Source organism: Lepidochelys kempii, chromosome 10 (assembly GCF_965140285.1).
Source record: "Lepidochelys kempii isolate rLepKem1 chromosome 10, rLepKem1.hap1, whole genome shotgun sequence".
Classification (NCBI taxonomy): Eukaryota; Metazoa; Chordata; order Testudines; family Cheloniidae; genus Lepidochelys; species Lepidochelys kempii.
In genome coordinates this window covers 44,438,350-44,459,946 of record NC_136389.1, presented here as the reverse complement: position 1 = coordinate 44,459,946, position 21,597 = coordinate 44,438,350, and the positions used below count along the sequence as shown (strand labels likewise).

Genomic DNA, 21,597 nt, shown 5'->3' with positions numbered 1-21,597 from the left:
TCATGAGTCCCAACTCTGAGATCCAGGGGCATACCATTTCAGACAGGGAGCTCAAATTTTGCCCAGTCAAGGGATGCAATTGAAATTTGTCACCGAGTCTAAGGGCTGCCCCTACTGTGCACAACTGGAGTAGACTGTAGCCACCCATGTCTTTAGTGCACACTGGGGCTTCATGGAAATGCAGTTCTCAATAGCTGAGATCTGTCTCAGGGGCTGTATGCTGGGACCTTGCATAATGTCTTTAGAATACATCTGGGCCACATTAGATTGAAGTCTGTCCTGGAGGAGCAAGCAGAACACACACACCCTGTTCCTGCTCCTCTGTCAAGCTTTACCGGTCTTACCTCAGTGCTACTCTTGGCTGTCCTCCTGATCCCTGCCAATACTTGAAAGCCACGAGTCAAAAGTGAATCTGGAGAGGTTGAGAGCAACATTCCCAAGTCATACAAACCACATCAATCACTGTCATTCTTTGCTTTCTAATAGCTTTGTTCTTTAATAAGCTGGGGGGTTATTTGTTCATAAAGTTGGTTTTGTACAGCCATACAGTATATATTTAAGAAATATTACACAAATTGCACTTTATACATATGACGGCCTTGTTCCAGAAGGAAAAAAAACAATTAAAAAAAATTGAAGAAAACCTACTGACATGAAATTACAAAGTGCCAGTTGACTGCACAGCGGCATGCAATCTGGCTCTGTGGGTAAGAGAAATCATTCCCCCTTATATATTCTTTTTCCCTAAACAGGTAAAATGTATAGAGCGTATGACACAGGATAATATATCCTTTTACAATACAGACTTTGCTTTTTAAATTTACACTCAGCATACTTATAAATTACTTTTAAAATTTCCATTACAAATAATAATAATTAATAATAATATGCAGCCCCTATCCTTTCCAGTGGTAAGTACATTCACTTGGTACAAGGAGTGTATCATATCTGAGAACCTACCGCTTACCTACTGCGTGACAGGACTGGAAGACAGGCATCAGGCTTAAACGCGGACGGGGAACAAAACAAAGGATTGGTCTAACCCGTGCCTATATTCAAAATAATAATTAAATGACAACAAAAACAGAACACACAGTCTGGACCCACTAAAACCTTTTCACTGTCGTCCCCCCCACCCCCCACTTCAAGACAAGATAAAAGGAAAGTGGTGGGTGGGAGGGTTCTGGCTGAAATGAACGCTCTTGGATTGGAAGAAAGGAAAGCTAGGACACCCCCGGAGTGTATCTGAAGCCTAGAGTTACGGTTGCAGAACTTAAGTGGATTCGTTGTGGAGGGTCAGAAACCCTGAGAACAGCAGAGGCGGGTGTGTTGAAAGCCACGTTTTCATTCAGGGCTCCCTGTGTGTATATCACCTTTTGAACCATACACATTTGATTTCTAATGGGAAGCTGTGTTCAGACTGTTTGCTGCTTAACATCTTAATTACAAGGGTTTATGTAATTCCTCTTCACCAATACCATGGGGGAGAGGGACACACAGACCTTCCTTAATCTAAACAGAGCAGGACTTGATAAATCAATGTTGGATCCCCTGATGCTTTTCCAGTATTAACAGTCTTCAGCTAATGTTAAATCTCACCCCTTGAGCAGAGGCAGTATCCACAGCTCCTTGCATATCCTCCACTCAGCCCAACTGAAAAGGCTGTTAACAATGGTATGACTTGCAGCCTCTGCTATCGTACATGGGCAGATGAATGTTGCTTCTGCAGGTGTGGACACTGGGAGGGATGGGGAGGATCCCAAACTTAATTCCTTGCATGGCAATATTAAGTACGACTCTGCAGGGGACAGCAACCTGTACCCTTTTGTGAAAACTTCATGATGTCCCTCCCCATCCTGACCCATTGCTTCTGCAGAAATTTGTAGCTCAATAATCAACATTATTGACGAACCTGCAAGTCAATGGGTGCAAAAACCTTCAAAAGAAGGTAAGTTGGAATAATTCCTGCTGAAAACTGAGTCCTGTCCTATTTCTAAGGATTCCATCTGCAGGGCCATCATAACAGGGATTCTCTCTCTATCAGATGATGATCCCAAAAGTAACTCTGTAAAAGTGTCTCCTTCACAAAGTATGCTCTGAATCAGTCTTGCAGAACCCAGTACAGCTTAAGAAAAGCAAGCTGTGTGCTATTCTGCCTGAAGGAGCCTCAGCAAAAGTGCCAGCAGCATTCTGATTCCGCATGGGAGGGGATACACAGTGCGAAGCACAAAGAACGAAGCCTGATTTCGAAATAACAGGTTGAACCCATGTGCTGGCCGTTCGACAGCTTGTGCTTGGACTTTTAAACACAGCAAATTCCATATGGAAATCACTGAAAGAACAATATGAATCCACTAAGAGGAGATTCTTACAGAGCGACTTTTCTGATCTTCAAGTGCAGTTATGGTTTTTTTAAACAAAGGCTATGTAAAAACAGCACATCCTTCCTCAACAAATCTGCTCACTGCGAGTATTCAGCCTCCTCTGACTCCACTGACTAAATATAAAGGTGTCAAAACTTATACTATAAGCTGTGCAGAGCCAACCCACTCTAAGGTTGTATGCGCTGGAATCTCTTCTGGCTTGTGCACCATCAGAATGATTGACTAAGTTCTAGTTGCAAAATCTGTAGTTAGCTGGTCTGTATTTGTGTTTAAAACTTGATTTTCAAAGTTAAAAATTATGACTCTGCATGGCATCAGTTCATTTAATTCCGGTTGAAACAACAACATATTCTATCCACTTCATATGCATTTTTTTGATAATCTTATAATTGGCTTCTGAAGAGTTTGGGTGCCCTGTAGCGTTTCCTTAGTTACTTTCCACCTTCATAACCACCACCTACCTTGCCCACGGTTTCTTGGTTGATCTGTAAAACAGCTAGAGACCTATTAACCTAGCAATTTTAGAACTAAAGAGTTGGACATAATTAAATCCACAGAGGTCAAAGCAGAACCTGTAAATCCCTGTCCCTGCTCCATGTCATCACCACTCTGGTAAAAGTGGCCTAAATTATATTTTTTTCCACTGGGGGGGGGGGGGAATCCCTCTAAAGAAATGCAGGTTCAACCCGCCGAGGAACATGCCAAAGTATTGCTCCCCACCCACTGAGAGGAAGGAATCACTAAACCGACTACTATTACAGGGAACTCCAGCAGACTGACTCATTCCCAGGGTGCTCACCCATGTACGAAACCAGGTGTACATTGTCCATAAGAGCTGCAAGCTCAGGACGGGCCCTTTCTGAACTGAGATATACTGTTGTGAAGCCAGGATGTAGACTTGGTTCTGTACTGGAACGCTATTGAAGGGAGGCAAGGGAAGGGGTTCCTGGGAGTTGCATGATACTTCTAGTTCCATATTATGGAGGTAAAATAACAAAACCATTACCCAGCAAAATTATGAAATGCAAATATCTTTTCCCATTGTTCTTGGATGCGAGAGAGAGAACAGCCAGGTACACAAACCAGTGCTATTCTGACACTGCTGTTCTAGATTTTTGATTAGGAGGATCAAGGTTAGAACCACATTTGGCTTCAGAACATTACCCAGGACAGAACTAGCAGGGTTAGCTGGCAGGTCCAATCCAGCATTTATTCAGCTAATTATTCTAACTGGGGTCCTGAAGCCCCTTCTATTCAACTCCTCCTCTCAGCATCAGCAAAGTTCTGGCCGCTTAGGGAAATGGACTGGCACCTGTAATTTCTCTGAATGATGCTTTGGGATTGCTGGTCTTCATCCACGTGACTGTGGATGCAGACTAACACGTAGGGACATCCCCATAAAGTTCCAAGTTACTAAGTGACCTCCTGGACTACTGCCTCTAAGCTTACTAATTAGATTCCTACAAATCTGTTTTAAAAATGTGTAACAGCAACATCTGTGCTGGTGGCAAGTCACAGCATGACACCATGAATGACAAATCTAGCCTTGATCTGACTACCCTGCCACATGGTCATGACAGAATGACACTGCTAGTCTTACCCTAACGAGATCTAGTGAGAACTTGTTAAACAAACATTTGTCACATACTTGCTTTGACAAAGGTGTCATATTTACAGCGAGAGGTGCACATGCATCAGCTTCTCACATAGTCTGAGCAGTTTAGGCAGGTTGCTAATCTCACAAATGTTCAGTGGGCTGAGACATGGTGAATGGTGATGCACTGTGGTGAAAAATGGTGCCATTTCTTTCCCTGCAATACTCTTAGGGGCTAATTCTACCTTCCCTCACTTCTCCCTTTCTTTTCCTGGCAAAAATGTTCCATCTAGGGGGAAAATAAAAACCATTAAAATATATATATATATATATATATATATATACACAAACACACACACACAGAGTGAACTTCAGTAACCAGAATATTAACAAAAAGTAGTCCTTGATTTTTTTTCTTTTTTCTTTTAATACTGATGATCTGAGAAAAGGGGAGAAAGTTGGTTAGGTCACATTTTAAAAACAGATTACTTCCTTAACACTTTTCCATGCATTTCCTTTTGATTTAACAATGCAATTAAAATAGTGCTGTTTTGTCTGCATGAGTTTGCTGCTTGGCTGAGAAGTTCCTGTCCTTCACTGGAACTGTTAGCCATTGTTCACTTGGTCAGTGTATACAAGTAGGCAGCACTGCAAGGTTGTGATGTGGTTGTAATGTTTTAGGTTTATATTTCTAAAGGTTCCTTTGCTTTTTAGAAACGTTTCTTTGCGCCTCAATCACAGGATTAGTTATGGCTATTGAAAATTCGGCACAAGTATTTGGCTTGAACTAACCAGGAGTCAAACTGGCATTAGTTTTCCTGACCTATCAACAACAACAAAAATAAAATCACTCTCTTTTCATTGCAGGTCAGTGTGGTGGGGGTTTTGAGACATGCTCTGATTGCTTGAATGGAAATGATAGCTTTTTATTATCACCTGACAACAACATGGAGTGCATTATAAATAGCTCTGAACAAAGGGCTTGGTCTACTCTTTGCTGTGGTTCCTTGTAAGGAGTTTATGCTTCATCCCAGCACAAACACACAGTCTGCAGCTTTCACATCAAGGTCAAGACAGGCACGGACCAGCTCCCCAACTCCAAGATCCTGTTGGCATTACCTGGTGGCTTGATTTTCCCTCTCCCTATTTCCTCTGCTCAGAAAGAGAAAGCCGGGGCTGATGGGAAGTAAAACAGAGCTCACCAGCAATTCTTCCCCCAATTTATTTTCTTTTGTTCTGAGTCCCCAGTCTGAAAAATCTGGCAGGTTTTGAGTTCCAAAATATTAAAAAGAGCTAAGGCCACGGCTGAAACTGTCCTCAACAGGCTTTTGTTAAGAGTTAGTCTCCTGCTCCCTGTAGCACTGGCAACACAAGGTTGGAAGCCCCAGCAATTAGTGAATAAATGCTTTGCATGGGCAGCGGGCAGCAACTCTACAATGGTGGTGGTGGTGGTGATGATGGGAGGGAAGATACCAAAGGTGAGATGCTATCACTTGTCTGCAGCAATGATGAGATTTTGGGCAACTGGTTCACACCATGAACTCATTGTTCCCGAAAAGCACCAGCTGCTGGGTGCTGCTGCAGTCTGCTTCAGTGTTTCTTTTCCGGCCTGCCCCAGCTGCCCCCTCTGGGAGCTCTTTGGTTTTCTGGGGTGAGTTTTTCACATTCTTCAGTTTCTGTTTGCCTTTCTCAGGGCTGAAAGTCCCTCTGCTGGTGAACTGGGGCCTATCATCCAGACCCCTAAGCTGCCCTGGTAACCCTTCAAGTCCCAACCTCTGCTCAGTGATATCTCCAGGAGCAACTGCTCGGTAGAAGGGCGACTTGGAGTACATTTGGAATCGTTTCCTAGTCACATGAGGTAAGCAGGACGAGGAGGATGAAGATGGAGAAGAAACCGAAGAGTCCATTGAGTCCAGAGAGTCTTGCTGCTTCCTCAGGTGCCTTCGCAACCTGCTCGTGGATTCGATCTTGACAGGCCTCAACGAACTAAGTGCTAAACTTCTCTCTGATAGAAAGAGAGGAGAGGGGAATGAGAACAGATACACACACGGCTGCATATACAGTAATGGATTTGCATGCAACCCTTACTATCTGAGAGTGAATTTGCTGGGCATGTCAGGGGGAACATATGCAATTAAACTGGAAAAGAGAAGTGACCAACCCACGGTGCCTATAGGTTAACATGTGAACTGGTTACCCACAGTGTCTGGGACAAGCAAGGGTCTGACCCGATTGCAGGCAGAAAATGATTATGTGATTTGCTGAAGTCCATTCACAAGTCAGTAGCAAAGCTAGGTCTACAACCTGCCTCTCAGGCCTGTGTTGTACTCAATATACTATGCTCCCTCTGGGGTGAAGATGGAGGGTGTCCCACCAGGGAATGCCACCTCCCAAGCAAATGCTTCAGCCTGCTCTAGGATTAGGCTGCTCACAGTTCTATGATTTGGGACTGGAGGAGTCTCAGCTTGGTTGTGGGACAGAGTTTGCACACGCATGAGCAGGACACGCAGTGTCGCAGCAGCACAGAATGGGAAGGAAGCGGGGGAAGTCTAAGCACCAGCCTAAAGCTTGGAGTGCTGATGCTGTTGCATATATCAGTAGGCCCTGTTCTGCTGCACTGAATCAATCTAGTCAGAAAACCTGCTAGAAGAGGACTGTGATTACCCGATCGATCAGAGATAGCCCCTTCAGAGTCAAAGTTCAAATTTTCGGAGCTATCCGCAGTGCCGATGGAAGCTTCAGACTCCAGAGTTTCGTCATCAGAGGCTCGGGGCTCCAGTGCAAGCATCTCAAAAGTCAGTTCCTCCCTGCAGAAAATAACCCTAGTTGGTGAACCAGGAAAAGGTGGAGAGGAAGTAACCAGTGCTGTGTAAGCAGGGAGATTCAGAAGGGCATTGTCTGGAGAGCTCAAGGGAGGCCATGCAAACACAGTGTCAAAAACAGAACACAACAACAAACAACTTGCAGAACCAAACACGGATATTGGGGTATCACACTGGGAGGATATTGAAAATGTCAGAGCTGGAGTCCACACTGGAATCAGTCCACCAGTGGTCATGGAGGCTTCCACTAAAGGAACCATCAGCAAGAACATCCCAGCCAATCCAAGGGCTGTGGCTGGACATCTGGCAAGGGGCAGCTTCTCAGCCATCCCATCCCCAGACCAGAGTCTTAATGGTCATCACCAGTGCCTTGAAATGCACCATTGCTGAGGTGAACAAAAAGGCAGTACAGAATTCAGTGTAGGTGTTCTGTGCTCACCAGGCCTGGACAGAGCACATGACAGCAGTCTGGCTTGGGGGTGAGAAAGGCAAGGATGAGCACTGCAAGGTCCACATTAGAAAAGATCAATCTCAGACTCCTGGCCAGTCATGGAGGCGCATGGGCCATCTAAAGAAACCAGGAGCTGTGATTCATCTAATAGGCCCCAAAGGCTGGAGAGCCAGGTTAGCATGGGGAGGAGGGAAGGGCTGTACACCCTCAACAGCTGATGCAGACTGCTGATGTGCTGATTACTCTGAGTGCCGCTGCCTGCCAGCTAGCATCTCTCTCACTGCATCTGGGCTGAGTCTTTCACCCAGAACCCGATCAGCCAGACAGCAGCAGTAACGAGGCTGTAGAATCTCCATTAGAGGAGAAGGAATCAGAGCTGAGCGTCAGCAGCAGACTGATGTCGCCGCAGCTCAGAACGTGTCACCATCTCCCCTAGTGGCTCCCCACACACACTGGGCAGGAGGGGTGACTGGATGGAATCCTGACGGAAATGTATGTCAGGGCTCTTCAGGAAGAAGAGCATTTACTTAGCAGTAGCCTCTGGCTCCTCTTGCATAGGAAGGAACGAAACCAAGGACTACACTGCCAATTCCAGTCAGTTCAACAATACTTCACATTCAACGACAGGAACCACCGTTGATCTTCTAATGATCAGCACAGACACATCACCTTTCCCCATTGCTAACTGACATCCATGTAGTCTTTATTCCATACCAGTTCTAAAACTCTTTCTGGCAGCAGGCCTCAGTCTTGACCTGGAATTCCTTGCAAATGCACCCCTACCCTTCAGCACAAATGCACCTCAATCCCGACCTGCAACACTACTTGCCTTCAGTTTTGTGTCCCCACATAGTGCTCTGGGGCTAGAGCACCCACGGGGAAAAATTAGCAGGTGCTGCGTACCCACCGGCAGCCAAGCTCCCTCGCCCCGCCCTCAACTCCTCCTTCGCTGTGTGCGCCATGTCTCTGCTCCTCCCGCTCCCTCCCAGCACTTCCCACCTAACAGCTGTTTGGCGGGGCTTAGGACTTTCTGCGAGGGAGGGGGAGGAGTAGGGATGTGGCACGCTTAGGAGAGGAGGTGGAGAAAAGGTGGGGCAGGGGCGGGGACTTGGGGGAAGGGGGCGAAATGGCAGCAGGCAAGGCAGGGGTGGGAAGAGGCGGGACAGGGGTGGGGTCAGAGTCAGGGAGGGTCGAGCACTCACTGGGCAGAGGGGAAGTCGGTGCCTAGTGCTAATTGTACAAAATTTTGTGAAGTGGAGAACATTTTTCAACAGCTATCAGAGTGGGACCAAATTTGTGTTCACCTGTGGCTCTAAGAGGATCTGAATTTAAGATTCCAGATTCCCAGCATTAATTGTCCACCTCCGGAGCACTGTGCCTTTCCACCCCTCCATTGCCCGTGACTCACTTTTCCTTCTGCAAGCTCTCGATCTGCTCAGTCAGCACCCTCTCCTCTTGCTGCATGGCTGCCTGCTGCTGATCTGTGACATCCATCTCCATAGCCTCCTCACTACTCACGGTCTCCTCAGAGACATCAGACACGGAGGGTAATCGCACTGAAACAGGAGATGTTGGACTGGGGAAGGTTCCACGCCTTAGACGTCCTTTGCCCTGCAGGTCAAAACCCGTATCAACAAACTTCATGCCATTATCGCCAAACCTTGCAGGCATCTCATGGTACATTTTAGACTGATGGCGTTCTTCCCCTCCTTTATCCCCAGTACCAAGAGTGGAGGAAACAACTTCAGCAACAGGTACTTTGTACATGTACACAGTCCACAACACCAGTTACAGTGCATGACATCCAAGGACACCTCAAAGCTCACAGAAGGCTGGCTGGGGGACATAAATGGTTTGTGTGTTCAGAGGAGGACAGATGAAACTTTTTAGTGACATGCACACTGGACTTCCAAAGTCAATTAAAGACACAGCAGAATGTATTTTTAGAAGCCCAGGCTGTAAGACGGGAAGCCTTCAGTCTGCCAAATCACAATGCTGGCTCGGGGTGAGAACATCCTGAACATTACACGCAAGACGTTGGTGTGCACAGTCCTAAACCATCCCATTCTTTGCGAAAAACAATCCCACTATGCACACAAAAGGATATGGATAACACTATCCAAGGTGAACATTCAGCTTAGTGGGCTGGGAAGTTGCTCTCCGTACACAACAAACACTAGGGAGCTCAAATGATGGTAACTGGAAAAGCCAGCTACAAAGCCATGGCTACACTTTTAGTCCTCGCACTGTCCATGGAAATGAGAGGTCCAATAATAAAGCAAGCAGAGAGGCCAGTTAAAGCACACACTAGCTCCTTATATCAGGGAAAGGGAATGAGGAGGCAGAGGTGCCACTGTATGAAACAAGGTGAGGGGAAAGATGGCAGAGCAGGGAAACTATTCAATAGAAAATCTTTAAGCATCCTTCAGAGCTATGAATAACGACTAGACTGCTGATGAAGCAGTGCACAGCTCCAGCAGACTGGGTAACTATTCTGATACGATGTAAGCAGAGGCTCTATTATTTCAACTATAACAGTTTGAAAACTGCCAGCTAGTTATGTAAGAGGATTCTCCCTTGCTGTAATTTTTGGGAGGAATTTTCAGAAGTAGATAAGAGACTTCAGAGCAGAAGTCCTTTGGATTTGCAATGAGACCTGTATTCCTAAATCAACTTAGTTTCTTTGGAAAGCCCCACCTAGTGAGCAAGCTCAGTATCTTCAGATCTTCACAGACTCACTCAGTGCACTGTAACTCACATTACAGCTGCTGGCTCATTATATTAACTACAACTTGATCAGCAGCCCAGTATATAAATACGCCCACTTTCAATATTAGAACATTAACTGCAATGTTCTGTTAATTCCTAGGGCATCATAAATGTTACTATAGTATGTTTGCTGTCTTCCATTAGTGTGAGAATTACTGTGCCAATCTTCACACCCCATATACTGAGGATGCTGCAGTTCTACATGCATGACTCATGTGAACCAGTGGTTTCTTTCCCTACCAGGGCTGGAACTCCAATCCATTGAAAAGGAATTAGGAAAAAAGAGCAACAAAGATACTGTATGTAGAGCTGGGCTATATTTTACCTTTCCTAGTACCAGATGCCTCGGTTTGCCTCATGGGGACAGAGAAATAACAGGTTTCTTTGGACATAAGACACATTGAAGAGACTAATCTCCTCTCAGGTTCCACATGAATATGGGAAATTTTACCATTATGAGAAACACTTTGCATTTCACTCTTTGGATTCATAGAGTTTTAGGCCAGAAGGGATCATTACATCATTTAGTCTGACCTTCTGTATAACATAAGACATTACATTTCACCCACTTGTCCCTGTATTGAGTCCAGTAACATGTGTTTCGCTAGAGCATCTCTTCCAGAAAGACACCCTAGTCTTGGTTTGAAGACATCAAATTCTGGAGAATTTAAAACATGCCTTGGTAGTTTGTTCCAATGGTTAATCACTGTTACTGTTAGCAAAAATATGCCTTTTTTCTAATTTGAATTTGTCTGACTTCAGCTTCTGGTCATTGTTTCTTGTTTTGCCTTTCTCTGCTAGATTAAAGAGCCCTTCAATTTCTGGGATTTTCTCCCTGTAAATATAATTATACAATCAAGTCACCTATTGATCTTCTTCTTGATAAACTAAACAGATTTTGTTCTAAGTCTCTTTGTAATGGTTCCTCCCTTTTGCTCTGAAAGCAAAAAACAGACTGTTTTGAACGAGAATGTGGGGAAAGGTTGTTATTTTTCCCTAAGTGATGAACAGGTTTTGAGTTGCCCAAATCTCATTCATGTCAATGCAAATTTACTGCTAGAACTTCAGATGCTGCTTTGTACCACTTAATGATTCCTGAATCTACAGAATCTGGTGCCCCAATCACAACCCCAGCACCTTTCCCTACACGCTGCACTTTCTGCTGCTCCTCATCATGTATTTTAGGGACAGAGTGAGCAGATCCAGATGGGATTTTGCAGACTCTTTTTTATTCTCCCCCTTCTCTTTTGAGTTGGATGTCAGATTGGGGCATTTTGTTGTATCTGTCATTGCTAAGACATGGGAAGTGACTATCCCAATCCTCCCAGCACTGGTGAGGCCTCATCTGGAGTACTGTGTCCAGTTCTGGGGACCACATTTTAGGAAACATATGGACTATTGGAGAGATTCCAGAGAGCTAGAAAAATGGTAAGAGGGTTAGAAAACATGACCTGTGAACAAAGGTTGGGCATATTTAGTCCACAGAAGAGAAGGCTGAGAGGGGAGATAACAGTCTTCAAATAAGTAAAAGGTTGTTATAATGAGGAGGGTGATCAATTGTTCTCCATGTCCACTGAGGCTTGGACAAGAAGTTATTGGCTTAGTCAGCAGCAAGGGAGATTGAGGTAAGATATTAGGAAAAACTTTCCAACTTTGAAGGATGGTTAAGCACTGGCACAGGTTAGCTAGGGAGGTTGTGGAATCCCTGAAATTGGGAGTTCTTAAGAACAGTTTCGACAAACATCTGCCACGGATGCTCTAGGTTTACTTGGTCCTGCCTCAGCATGGGGAGATGACCTCTTGAAGTTCCATCTAGCCCTACACTTCCATGATTCTATGATATTCTCCAGCAGCAGAGCAACCTGCTCTAGGGCTGGGGCCAATGCTGTTCCAAGGTTAGCCTCCAGGAGAGGCTCAACTACCACAGGATCATGGTCATGGTCATAGTCCAGGAGAGGCTCAACTACCATCATATCACCTCAATTCTGAAGATAAAGCATCACCACCTGTCCTCATTTGTAAAGGTAGTAACAGTTCCAGTAGTCACCCATGTAGTAGTCATTCCATCCATGCCACAAGGCATTTTTTTTTTTTTTAAAACAGTGAGGGTGATTAACCATTGAAACAAACTACCGAGGGATGTGGTAAATTCTTCAGCATTTATTGTCTTTAAAACAAGAGTGGGATGCCTTTCTGGAAAAGATGCTCTAGGGTAAAAGTTACTTTAACTATATCATGTACATTAAAATCAAAAGCTAAAAGCTTTGTAGTCAACATAAGTGTGCCTTGGCTTAATACCTCTGTTATTCACCTGAATCAATCTATCGCTTTGCCTTTGCTGAGAAAGGCAAAGGACACAGCCGCCCTTTTGTGTGTGTGTGTGTGTGTGTGTTTTAAAGATGGATAGCAGAATACAGGCTCTTACAGACAGATCCTTAATGAGAATGCTGCAGCACTGACATGAACATGAATGAAGGAATTACAGAATACATCGACCAACACAAGAAATTAATGGCAGCATAGCTCAGATTCTGATCTTCTAATCAGTCCCCAAATGCTCAGCACGGCTAAGTATGTAAAAGGGCGTGGCGATACTGTGGCTGTGAGTAAACAGGTGTGTTATCTTTCACATTAAAGTACGGTTTCAAAGACTGCTCTCCTCATCCATCACAACGTGACCATCCCGCCAAGCAAGAGGCAGGCAGTAGGTGCTTCTGATGGGTTACACACTGTAGCAGGAGTGAGAAAAAATAAAAGATCCATCAATTGGATCCATAAATTAAAAGCTGAAGGTTGGAAGTGCCGAGTTCTGAACATCACAGTGCATTTGGCTTGAGGTGTAGGGAGGGGCAAGAGGAAAAGTGGGGTCTCTTTTCCTGCTCAGTTCTCCTAGATTGCTCCTAGCACTGCACTACCCTGCTTTAGCCAGGCTGCATTAGCTGGGGGCAGGCGTCTGAGGGGCATCCATCCACTGTGGTGTGAAATGGTGGCAGAACTGAAGCAGCTGGAAGAACTCGGAGGGGTACTGTATATAAACAGACACACATGAGTAAAGGAAGATGTGTGAGGGAGGAAAGAGAAGGCAAAAGAAGGGCTTGGATGAAAACAGAAGGGAGGGAAGAAAAGAACAGAAGTAGCAGGTAAAGAGAAAATGAATGGAACGAGGAACACAATAGAAAGGACAAAAATGGCAAAGCTGACTGAAGCAGGGTTAATTAGAGACTCAGGAGAGAACTCTGCAACAAACAGAAGCCTCTGCTGGCTAAGTGATGAGGATTCCCCCTGCTATTTTCATTTGTTAGGGCTGACCCTCCACCCTCTTTGAGAAGGTTTCTGTGATTTGCCAGTTCAAATCACACCTCCGAGGAGCCGCATGCACGAGCAGTGGCGTGACTAGGAGAGTGCACACAGGCAGAGTACAAGAGCAGCCTTTGGAGAAGCAGACCAGTGGATTGCAGTAACCAATTGCAGTTGCTGAGGGCTATTTCATCAACCATTTGGCATCAGTTTCTACTCCTGCTCTAGTGCCTCCTCCCGGAGAGAGGGACTTTCGGGTGCTCCCTACTGAGAGAGAAATGAAAAGCCAGTCACTGGGATGGGTCCTGCAGAGGGATGAATGGGCAGAGTCAAACAACGGTCTGTGGCATGGTTCTTCAATGAGTGGAGGGTTACACACAATGATGGGATGCAGCTGTCATGGAGCGCAATGCAATTAATACATACCGGGATTGAATTGCGGGTTATGCTCATAAATCTAACTGCAATTAGTACAGGTTTCTGGATTAGAGAGGACATGAAAAGGAAAGCAGAAGGTTAGAGTGCACATGCCATTGCCCCCTTAAAAGAACTTCTAGAGTCTTTTAATGTCATGAGTGAGTCAGCTCTCTACTGCATCAGCAACAATGCACAGCTGAGCCACAAGCTTCGCAAAGTAACTGTTGAAGCGCTTGTTTGGAGCAGATTTAGCATTGGCTGCAGTTCACAAAGCAGGATTCCTGATAGGACATGCCACAGGGGATACTGGGTCTTTATAAATGGAGAGCCTGCTCTTCCTTTCAGCAGCACAGATCTGGGTTGACTGTCCTGTGATGAATCAGCCATTCTCTCTCATTCTATAAGCAGAACACAGCACACGAACAGCCTGTTGCTTGTTCGACTTACAGCAAAGGGGGACACAGGTCATTTCAATTCCCAGACTTTGTCTCTCATTCATCAACCCAGTTGGGTGTGTGAAAGCTAAACGAGATGGTATTCCAAACTCCAAATTCCAAAGGCAGTGGGAGAAAAGAAAGTGACCCTTTATAGGCAGCTCAGTTCAGTCCTCGCTGCTGAAGCCATTACTAATGAAGTGACTTGCATACAGGGAGTCAAAGCAAGGGCTTGGTTAAGGGCAGCTTCACCCCAGATTCCCCCTGATGTTATGTGGGAGGGAAACAAGTGCAGGGTTTTAACACAGTGGGCAGTATCAGACAGCAGGACACTGTGGGATTAGGAGACTTTAGTGCAGGAGTGAGGAGGTCATAAACAGAGCCAGCAAAGAGTTGACTAACATAGGATAAATTAGTCCAAATTTGCAAAACACATCCCAAAAATGTATGAATGAGCCTGTGAAATCCAGAGACCACGTTTCTGTGGCACTTTCCTTTAGAACTCGACAGGCACCATTCCCATTTCCTTTGGGCTTTTCTTTGGTATAAATGTGTGGCTAGGGAAATGCAGGGAGCCAAGTGCAGGGCTGAGGTTCAGTCTCTCTCTCGGCCCTGGATATGATGCTTTGGGAGGTGTAAGAGGCTAGGGAGGTTGAAATAGGCAGGAGGAGATTAGTCTGAGTGAAAAGGAGGGGAAAGAATGGGGCTGGCTTGTCAGTACCAAATTATTCTCTGACTTTCAATTTAGTACCATGCACATTCTTCTCAGTTACAACAGACACAGTGAATAAACTATGCAAATACGCAATAGCAGCATGGACACAAGATTTTCCTCCGAATTTTATGTAAAAAAGGAAGTTATGATCAATAACATGGCTGGAGAAACCTGTCCTCCTAAAATAAAAGAAAGGTCTGCTCCATTTTTTCCTGACACAGGAACAGAACCAACTACCAGCACAACACCTCCCCACCACGAATCTTACCATTGATCTGCGGATCAAAGACAGCCTGCTTTTTGCTTTGTTCTCAGCAAACTCCAGGCTGTTGATGTCCTTGAGACGAGCCCTGTATTTATTCATCTGCTCTACGACAATTAACTCCACACAGCTGCAAAAGGGAAAAAAGGAAGTGGTAAAATGGGAGCATAAACCTCTGGCTGTGTTTGAGCTGGACACGTCACCTAAGTACTAGAGCCCTACAATGCCAGAGAGGGGAAGGGACGTGTGCTCCAATTCTCTAGCTCCGTGGGCTAGAAATGAATGGTGTGGTTGAAATGCCCCTAATAGTGGTAGGCAGGGGAGCTAAACTAGAGGAATAAAGGGAGGGCTCCCAAAGGGCTCCACCAGGGAAACAGGTCCTTCCCTGGAAAGGAAAATACCCACCAAAGTTAGGAAAGCACAGCACATTCAAATGAAAGGCTGAAAGAATGGCCATTTCTGATATGCTGCGCTATCTACCTATATCTATTTGTAGACACACACACTTGTGCTTGTTTGCATCCAAGCTGGACAGGTAGTTGCCTGGCAATGACAATGATTAGGTGTCTGGGACAGATATTTTGTTTAATACCATCAGTATTGTTTTCTGGAAGAAATCCTTTTAGAGCTGTAATGATACAAGACGCTGTATATGAGTCAAGTTACAAAGAAACTCCTTCTTACAAGGAACCTTTAGAAGAGTGATTCAAAGTAACGTTCACATCTGTTGGCAGAAGAGTTGCTTCTAGGAGAAAGTCATAGATTTGAAGGCCAGGAGGGACCATTATGTTCATGTAGTCTGGTCTCCTGTATAACAATGCCCATACAATTTCATCAAATGATTCCTGCATCAACTATCCATCCTAGGTACTTATCTAACTCCCAGTGCCCTAGTATCTGAGCTTCTCACAATCTAACCTCTTTATTCTTAAAACTCCAGTTGAAGTCAAAAATATCCCCGTGGGGCTCCATTACAAACCCTCCCCACCCACTGGATGATGATTCCCTATTTACAATTACTTTGGAGATATCAGTTAGCCAATTTTCAATCCTTTTAAAATTTGCTGCACTGAATTTGTATGGTGTTAATTTTTTTAATCAGGATGACTTGTGGTACTAAATCAACTGCCTGATTGGAATCCAAATCTACGATGTCAGCGTTGTTACCTGTGTCAACCAAACCTGGCATCCAATCAAAAAACAATATCAAATATGTTTGACAAGATATATTTTCCATAAAAAAACTGCGTTGACTGGCACTAATTACACTGCCATACTTCAATTCTTTACTGACTACATTCCACATCAGCCTTCCCATGATTTTGCCTGGGACGGATATTGAGCTAACTGGCCTATAGTTACCCAGGTCATCCTGTTAATCCTTTTTAGACACTGGCACATTAGCTTTTTGTACAGTCCTCTGGATTTGTTACTCCAGGATTTGTTAAATATCAACATCAATGGCTCAGAGAGCTCACTGGCCTATTCTTTAAAAGCTCCTGGGTGCAGGTTAGCCAGTCCTGCAGATTTTAAAAGGTTTAACTTTAGTAGCTGCTAGTTACTGATGGAACAGACAGTATTTCATTAAGGCAATTCCTTTGCAAACCAATGATGTGTTTGTAGCTGTCATTCTAGCACACATTTAAGTGCATTACTCAGGGATCATTTGACTGTCCTGACATGACCTCATTACAGGATTTACGCTAGAAGTTATGATGCTGTATTCTTACGTGGTTGTTTTACTGATGTCCTGAACGCTCTGCAGTGGGTCTGTTGTGTCAGGACAGCGGAGAATACAGGGAGCAAATACAATGGCCAGGGCATTAGCTGACATTCGATTGGTCTCTTCCTGCAGGGCAATCCTAAACAATAAACAACAAAGCAGCAAGGGTTAAAGGTAACTCCAATTCACCTAGCACTGGCAGGAAATACCAATGTAGAGAAACAGAAAAGAGCACAAAATACAAATTCAGAGTAAAGCAGGGAGAGGAGTGCTGTATATACACATGAGATCTGGAGGCCATTGCTAGGAGAAGCTTTTCCACAATATTATATATCTTTGAAGTGAAGAGCTTCAATTTGTTATATCTGGTAAGGAACTAGACCAACAGGTAGCTCTACAAGGATGTAAATATTATACCAGACAAGGGCAAAAAGGTAAAACAATGGACACTGAGTGAACCATGCAACATGCCATCATGCTCTCTAGGAAGTCTTTTGTTTTGATTTACTTAACCTATTTTCCAAAAAGTAATAGATACAGTGCATGTTTATTACAGTAGCAAGCTGCTCACTTAGCCATCATTAGCTATCCCTTAGGCACAGCACAGATGTGTCTAAATGCATGTACATGGCAGGAATCTTCGCAGATTGTAACACAGTGACTATAGCCTGAACTAAATATTGTCTAAGCTCATGCAAAAGCATCACACACAATCGCTAGAGCCTCAATGTTCAAGCTAAAGGGTGCAACATGTGGCAGTACTGTGATCCACTGCAATCTTACTGCATGACTCAGTGGGTTAGGGCTATGGAATGGAACCATGTGGTTGTAACCAGCTGAGACCTACAGTGGTTGCCTTCCCATCAAGTCTGCAACATTTGTAGCTATTATGAAAGGGAACGTGTATATAAAAAGAAGAACATTATTGTCATTAAGCTGTCCATGAGAGCATTGTCTGAAGAAAGAACTCTTGGGTCCAGAGTGTTAAAGCCATTTCAGAATTTAAAGCACTCCTTTGTGAAGTTTCACTCCCCTTTTTTCCTACAAAAATACTTGGATCACATAGGCCCATGTTCAGGTACTCTTACTCATGTAGAACAGTACGTTGCTCCAGTGGAACTACTCATGGAGTAAGGTGGTACTCATGGGGAGTAAGTGTATCAGAATCAGGCCTCTAGTGAGGAAGGAAAAGAGGAAGACTGGCTGCAGTATGATGATCCCATGCTGAGGTCTGCCATTACCTCACAAGGTGAAAGATGAGGCGTTCCAGGGTACTGAGGTGGGTGCGAGAAAGCTGATCAATGACAGAGTACACGCCTCGGATGGTCTCCTTCCTCTCCTGCAGGCCTGGAGAGAGCACACACAGTTACACACACTACAGGTAACTTCCCCTTTTAGTGTCTTCTGCCATCTTCACTTGTGAAGGCAGTGTGAATGGCCCAGTACAGGGGAGCTGTGCAGGAAGCCAGCGCACAGAGACATGCATGACAACTCCCTCCTCTCCCTGCCTATACAAGCAAGCCCCCTAGCACAGGTAGAAATAGCAATGTAGATGGCAAGGCACTGCTTAGGTGAGTAAAGACATGCCTGAAGGCTGTGGAGGTATACCCTACAGACACTGCTTAATTTGTAACGAAAGAGGTGCTGGGGCTCAAGGATTTTTTTTTTTTTTAAACTTTCACATGGCTAGCCCAGAGGTGCCAGGGCTGTGAACTGCAAAGGCTTTGACTACTATAAGACTGTAAGGGATTAGTTGGTGTCACAGTGCTGTCTGTGGCTACATGGCAAAGTGAAAAGCAGGCTGTGTCCACACTGCAGTGCATACCTACACGTCAGTGAAAAGATCTGGCAGGGGGAGGCAGCAAAGAAAGGCTTCAACAGCAGAGAGTTGCTGAAGCAGATGTGCTGGAGCTCAGCCCTGGCAAGCCTTGGCACAAATTAAGCATTGTCTACACGGCTCTATAAATGCTGAAGTCGTTCTTCCCGGCTACACTGCTATTTTTAGCAGTGGCATCATCCACTGATGAAGTCTTTCCCTGCTGCAGGGAAAGACCCCGGCAGTGGGAAAAGACTCTAAGAGGGAGGCAGGTGGGAGAGGCTCCAGCACTGTGTTGCCAGTAACAACATAAAAGATGACATATCACCCAAATGACTTTTTGGACTCAAACACTCAGTACAATTGGCACTTGTACAATTGTACATGCACACAATCTACTTGCTTGCTGCTTGTCATGACAATGGTGATGATAAAACTAAAGTAAAAAAAGACTGCTTGCTCTGGGCAAGCAGAAACTGGGTTTGGTTCCTGAAGCTAACTGATTCTTCCCCGTCTTGGGTTTTGTGTGTGATTGTATAGGATTTGTATGGACCTTCCTTACCCATAGCTCGCAGAAATTCCTCGTAGAGTTCGAAGGTCATGAGGGGATTGGGCAAATCTCTCAGCCACTGTTTGAACACACTGGCAATGACATGAATGTTGTAGTCATCTAGATTCACATTGTCGATATCTGTTCACAGAGGCAAGTGAGTGGGGGGAGTGGAAAAGGAAAAAGAAAATGATCAGTTTTGATCCAGTAAACAAGCCAGTATTTTCATGTCAGTCCTAGCACTGGCTATTACCTAACCACTGTTATTGGATCAACTTCTGTGAGCGAGAGAGGTCCTGAGGAAGAACTCCGTATAGCTCAAAAGCTTGTCTCTCACCAACAGAAGTCAGTCCAATAAAAACTATTACCTTACTCGCCGTCTCTCTACTATTGTGGGTGTGGTCAGATGTTTGGCTGCATGTGTGTTCCCTCTGTGTGCTGCTCCAGCCCTGCGCAGACAGCTGGCATGGCAGACCTCGAGCGAACCACCCAATGACCACAAGATCTGTTAAGGTACGAAGGCACCCAGCCAGGTTTATTGTCAATGAAGCATGGTACTAGTATCCCGCACGAATACATGTATACCCATAACAATGGACCAGCTCAGTGAACGGCAGGACTTTCAGTTCCTCCCTAGGCTAGATAAAGACATTGTCTCTGAGATACATTTTTATACACATATACAAACAAGTTACGTATTGCTCTTCTGATAGTTGACACCCTCTGATGTCACCACCCATCACCTTGTACATTTCTATCCATCACATTGTCACCCTGACCATATATTTAGGCAGGGTCAGTGTGTTCCTGTTATCTTTGGGGAATGTGTTTGTATGATTCTTGGTATGGGGTGTTCTGGCACCACCCTTCTGGAATGTGTTTGCATGTTTTGTGCTTAGCACTTAGGAATGTATGTTTCTGCAATATTAGCCCTGGTCTTGCCGGATTCTGTGAGCAGGGCCTGCCTCTAGCTCACAGCCTGATTTTGCTTTATATCAGCAAAGTTTTGACCGCTACTTTAGCCCAGGCCTCAGGCCTCATACCAGGCCTCTGATACAAGGGCTTACGTCTCAGGCTCTCTTCCTACTACAGTGGGCACAGCTACAACAACACTGCATAGTACTAACTACTGTCATACGAAAAACAGGTATTAATACTGTAACAACCACAGATCACACAGTGCACAACAGCACAACCTTGGCACCTGGTTTTTAATATGACCATGTTAAAACCCTTGTCGTGAAAGGAGCCAATTTTCCAGGGGTGAAAGTCTTTAGACAGAGTTTGTAAAGCACTTTGGAAGTCTAGGTGATGTTGATAAATATGAAGTCTGGCTAACGTAGATTTTTCCCGCAATTTCTTTTTAATGATTTTTTTTTGCACATTTGTGCACAAGAGAAGGAATAAAACAAGAAAGAATTAAACAGTTCCACAAGACGGGAGGACTCTAACACAGAGCAGACTTTTGGTGAAGGCTGGTATTCGAGAAAAGTCTGTACTTCCATGGTACCAAAAGCCAGAGTCTGTGGTGGGGGAAGGGATGACATGAATTCCCTTTTCACGGAGGCTCTCAGCTGCCCCTTTAGCTCCCCTTCTGAGACTCTCTCTTTTTCGTCTTACCTGTGTCAAGACCCTGTCGGAGCTCCTTTATCTTATTGGTTGAGCCTGACTTCCTGTAAATGCCCTCGGTGTACAACCCATGCATTTCAATGTAGTTTATGAGCTTCTCCACCACCAGTGGCACCGCTCGCTCCTCATTGGTCAGTCGGGAGAGCTCAACCCCAAACTGCCGTGACGAAAGCTCGGGATCATACTGATGTGGAGAAAGAGATTAATGTCTCAATTCCTTTTCAAAGGTCTCAATGCAATGCTGCTCATAGCGTGGTAAACCTAGGGATGTCTTGGGACTGATCCTTGCAATGTATACAATGCAATTTGACTGCCGTTCACATTTTTAAACAAAGTTAACTGAATTATTTGCAAATTAATCTAGTAAATCTAACTGAGCGCAAGGGAAGAGGGAAAAGGCCTGTATACTGCCCCACAAATCCAATCTTTCCCATGGGCTGTCTTGGTCATTGTAGCTATCCCTGCGTTCACTCTGCTGTGTCTGCAGCACTGCACACTGCTACAAAGACCAGCAAATGTTCATAGTTAAGGCTTGCAATGGGGCTGTGCTCAGAAAAATGGCTCTGTAAAATGGCTCATTGGTACTCTCCTTGTGTCTTCAGAGTCATTGTTTGCTTCATTTACTGACATTTTTACTGTGCCTGTAGAACCAACATAGCTATGCAACAGTGAGCTATATTCTAGTCTGCTTCATGCCTCACTGAGAAAATTGCCTGGTGATGATACACGAAGGA

At 44.8% G+C, this 21,597-nt stretch overlaps 1 protein-coding gene across 4 annotated transcripts in view; it reads right to left on the bottom strand.

The window, feature by feature from the left end:
• Positions 1 to 405: 405 nt before the first annotated feature.
• MYO9A (myosin IXA) overlaps positions 406 to 21,597 on the bottom strand; it is a 467,674-nt gene continuing 446,482 nt past the window's right edge. For 3 of the 4 annotated variants that reach the window (XM_073363174.2, XM_073363175.2, XM_073363177.2), the window contains 9 exons: positions 20,855 to 21,047; positions 19,247 to 19,375; positions 18,110 to 18,215; positions 16,876 to 17,007; positions 15,152 to 15,275; positions 13,744 to 13,797; positions 8,660 to 8,862; positions 6,643 to 6,785; positions 406 to 5,983 (listed from right to left, as the gene is read on the bottom strand). In XM_073363174.2, the coding sequence (XP_073219275.1) occupies positions 5,508 to 5,983; positions 6,643 to 6,785; positions 8,660 to 8,862; positions 13,744 to 13,797; positions 15,152 to 15,275; positions 16,876 to 17,007; positions 18,110 to 18,215; positions 19,247 to 19,375; positions 20,855 to 21,047 (1,560 nt within the window). In that variant the 3' untranslated portion in view covers positions 406 to 5,507. The remainder of the gene's footprint in view (positions 5,984 to 6,642; positions 6,786 to 8,659; positions 8,863 to 13,743; positions 13,798 to 15,151; positions 15,276 to 16,875; positions 17,008 to 18,109; positions 18,216 to 19,246; positions 19,376 to 20,854; positions 21,048 to 21,597) is intronic. The other variant, XM_073363176.2, reaches the window with a different exon arrangement.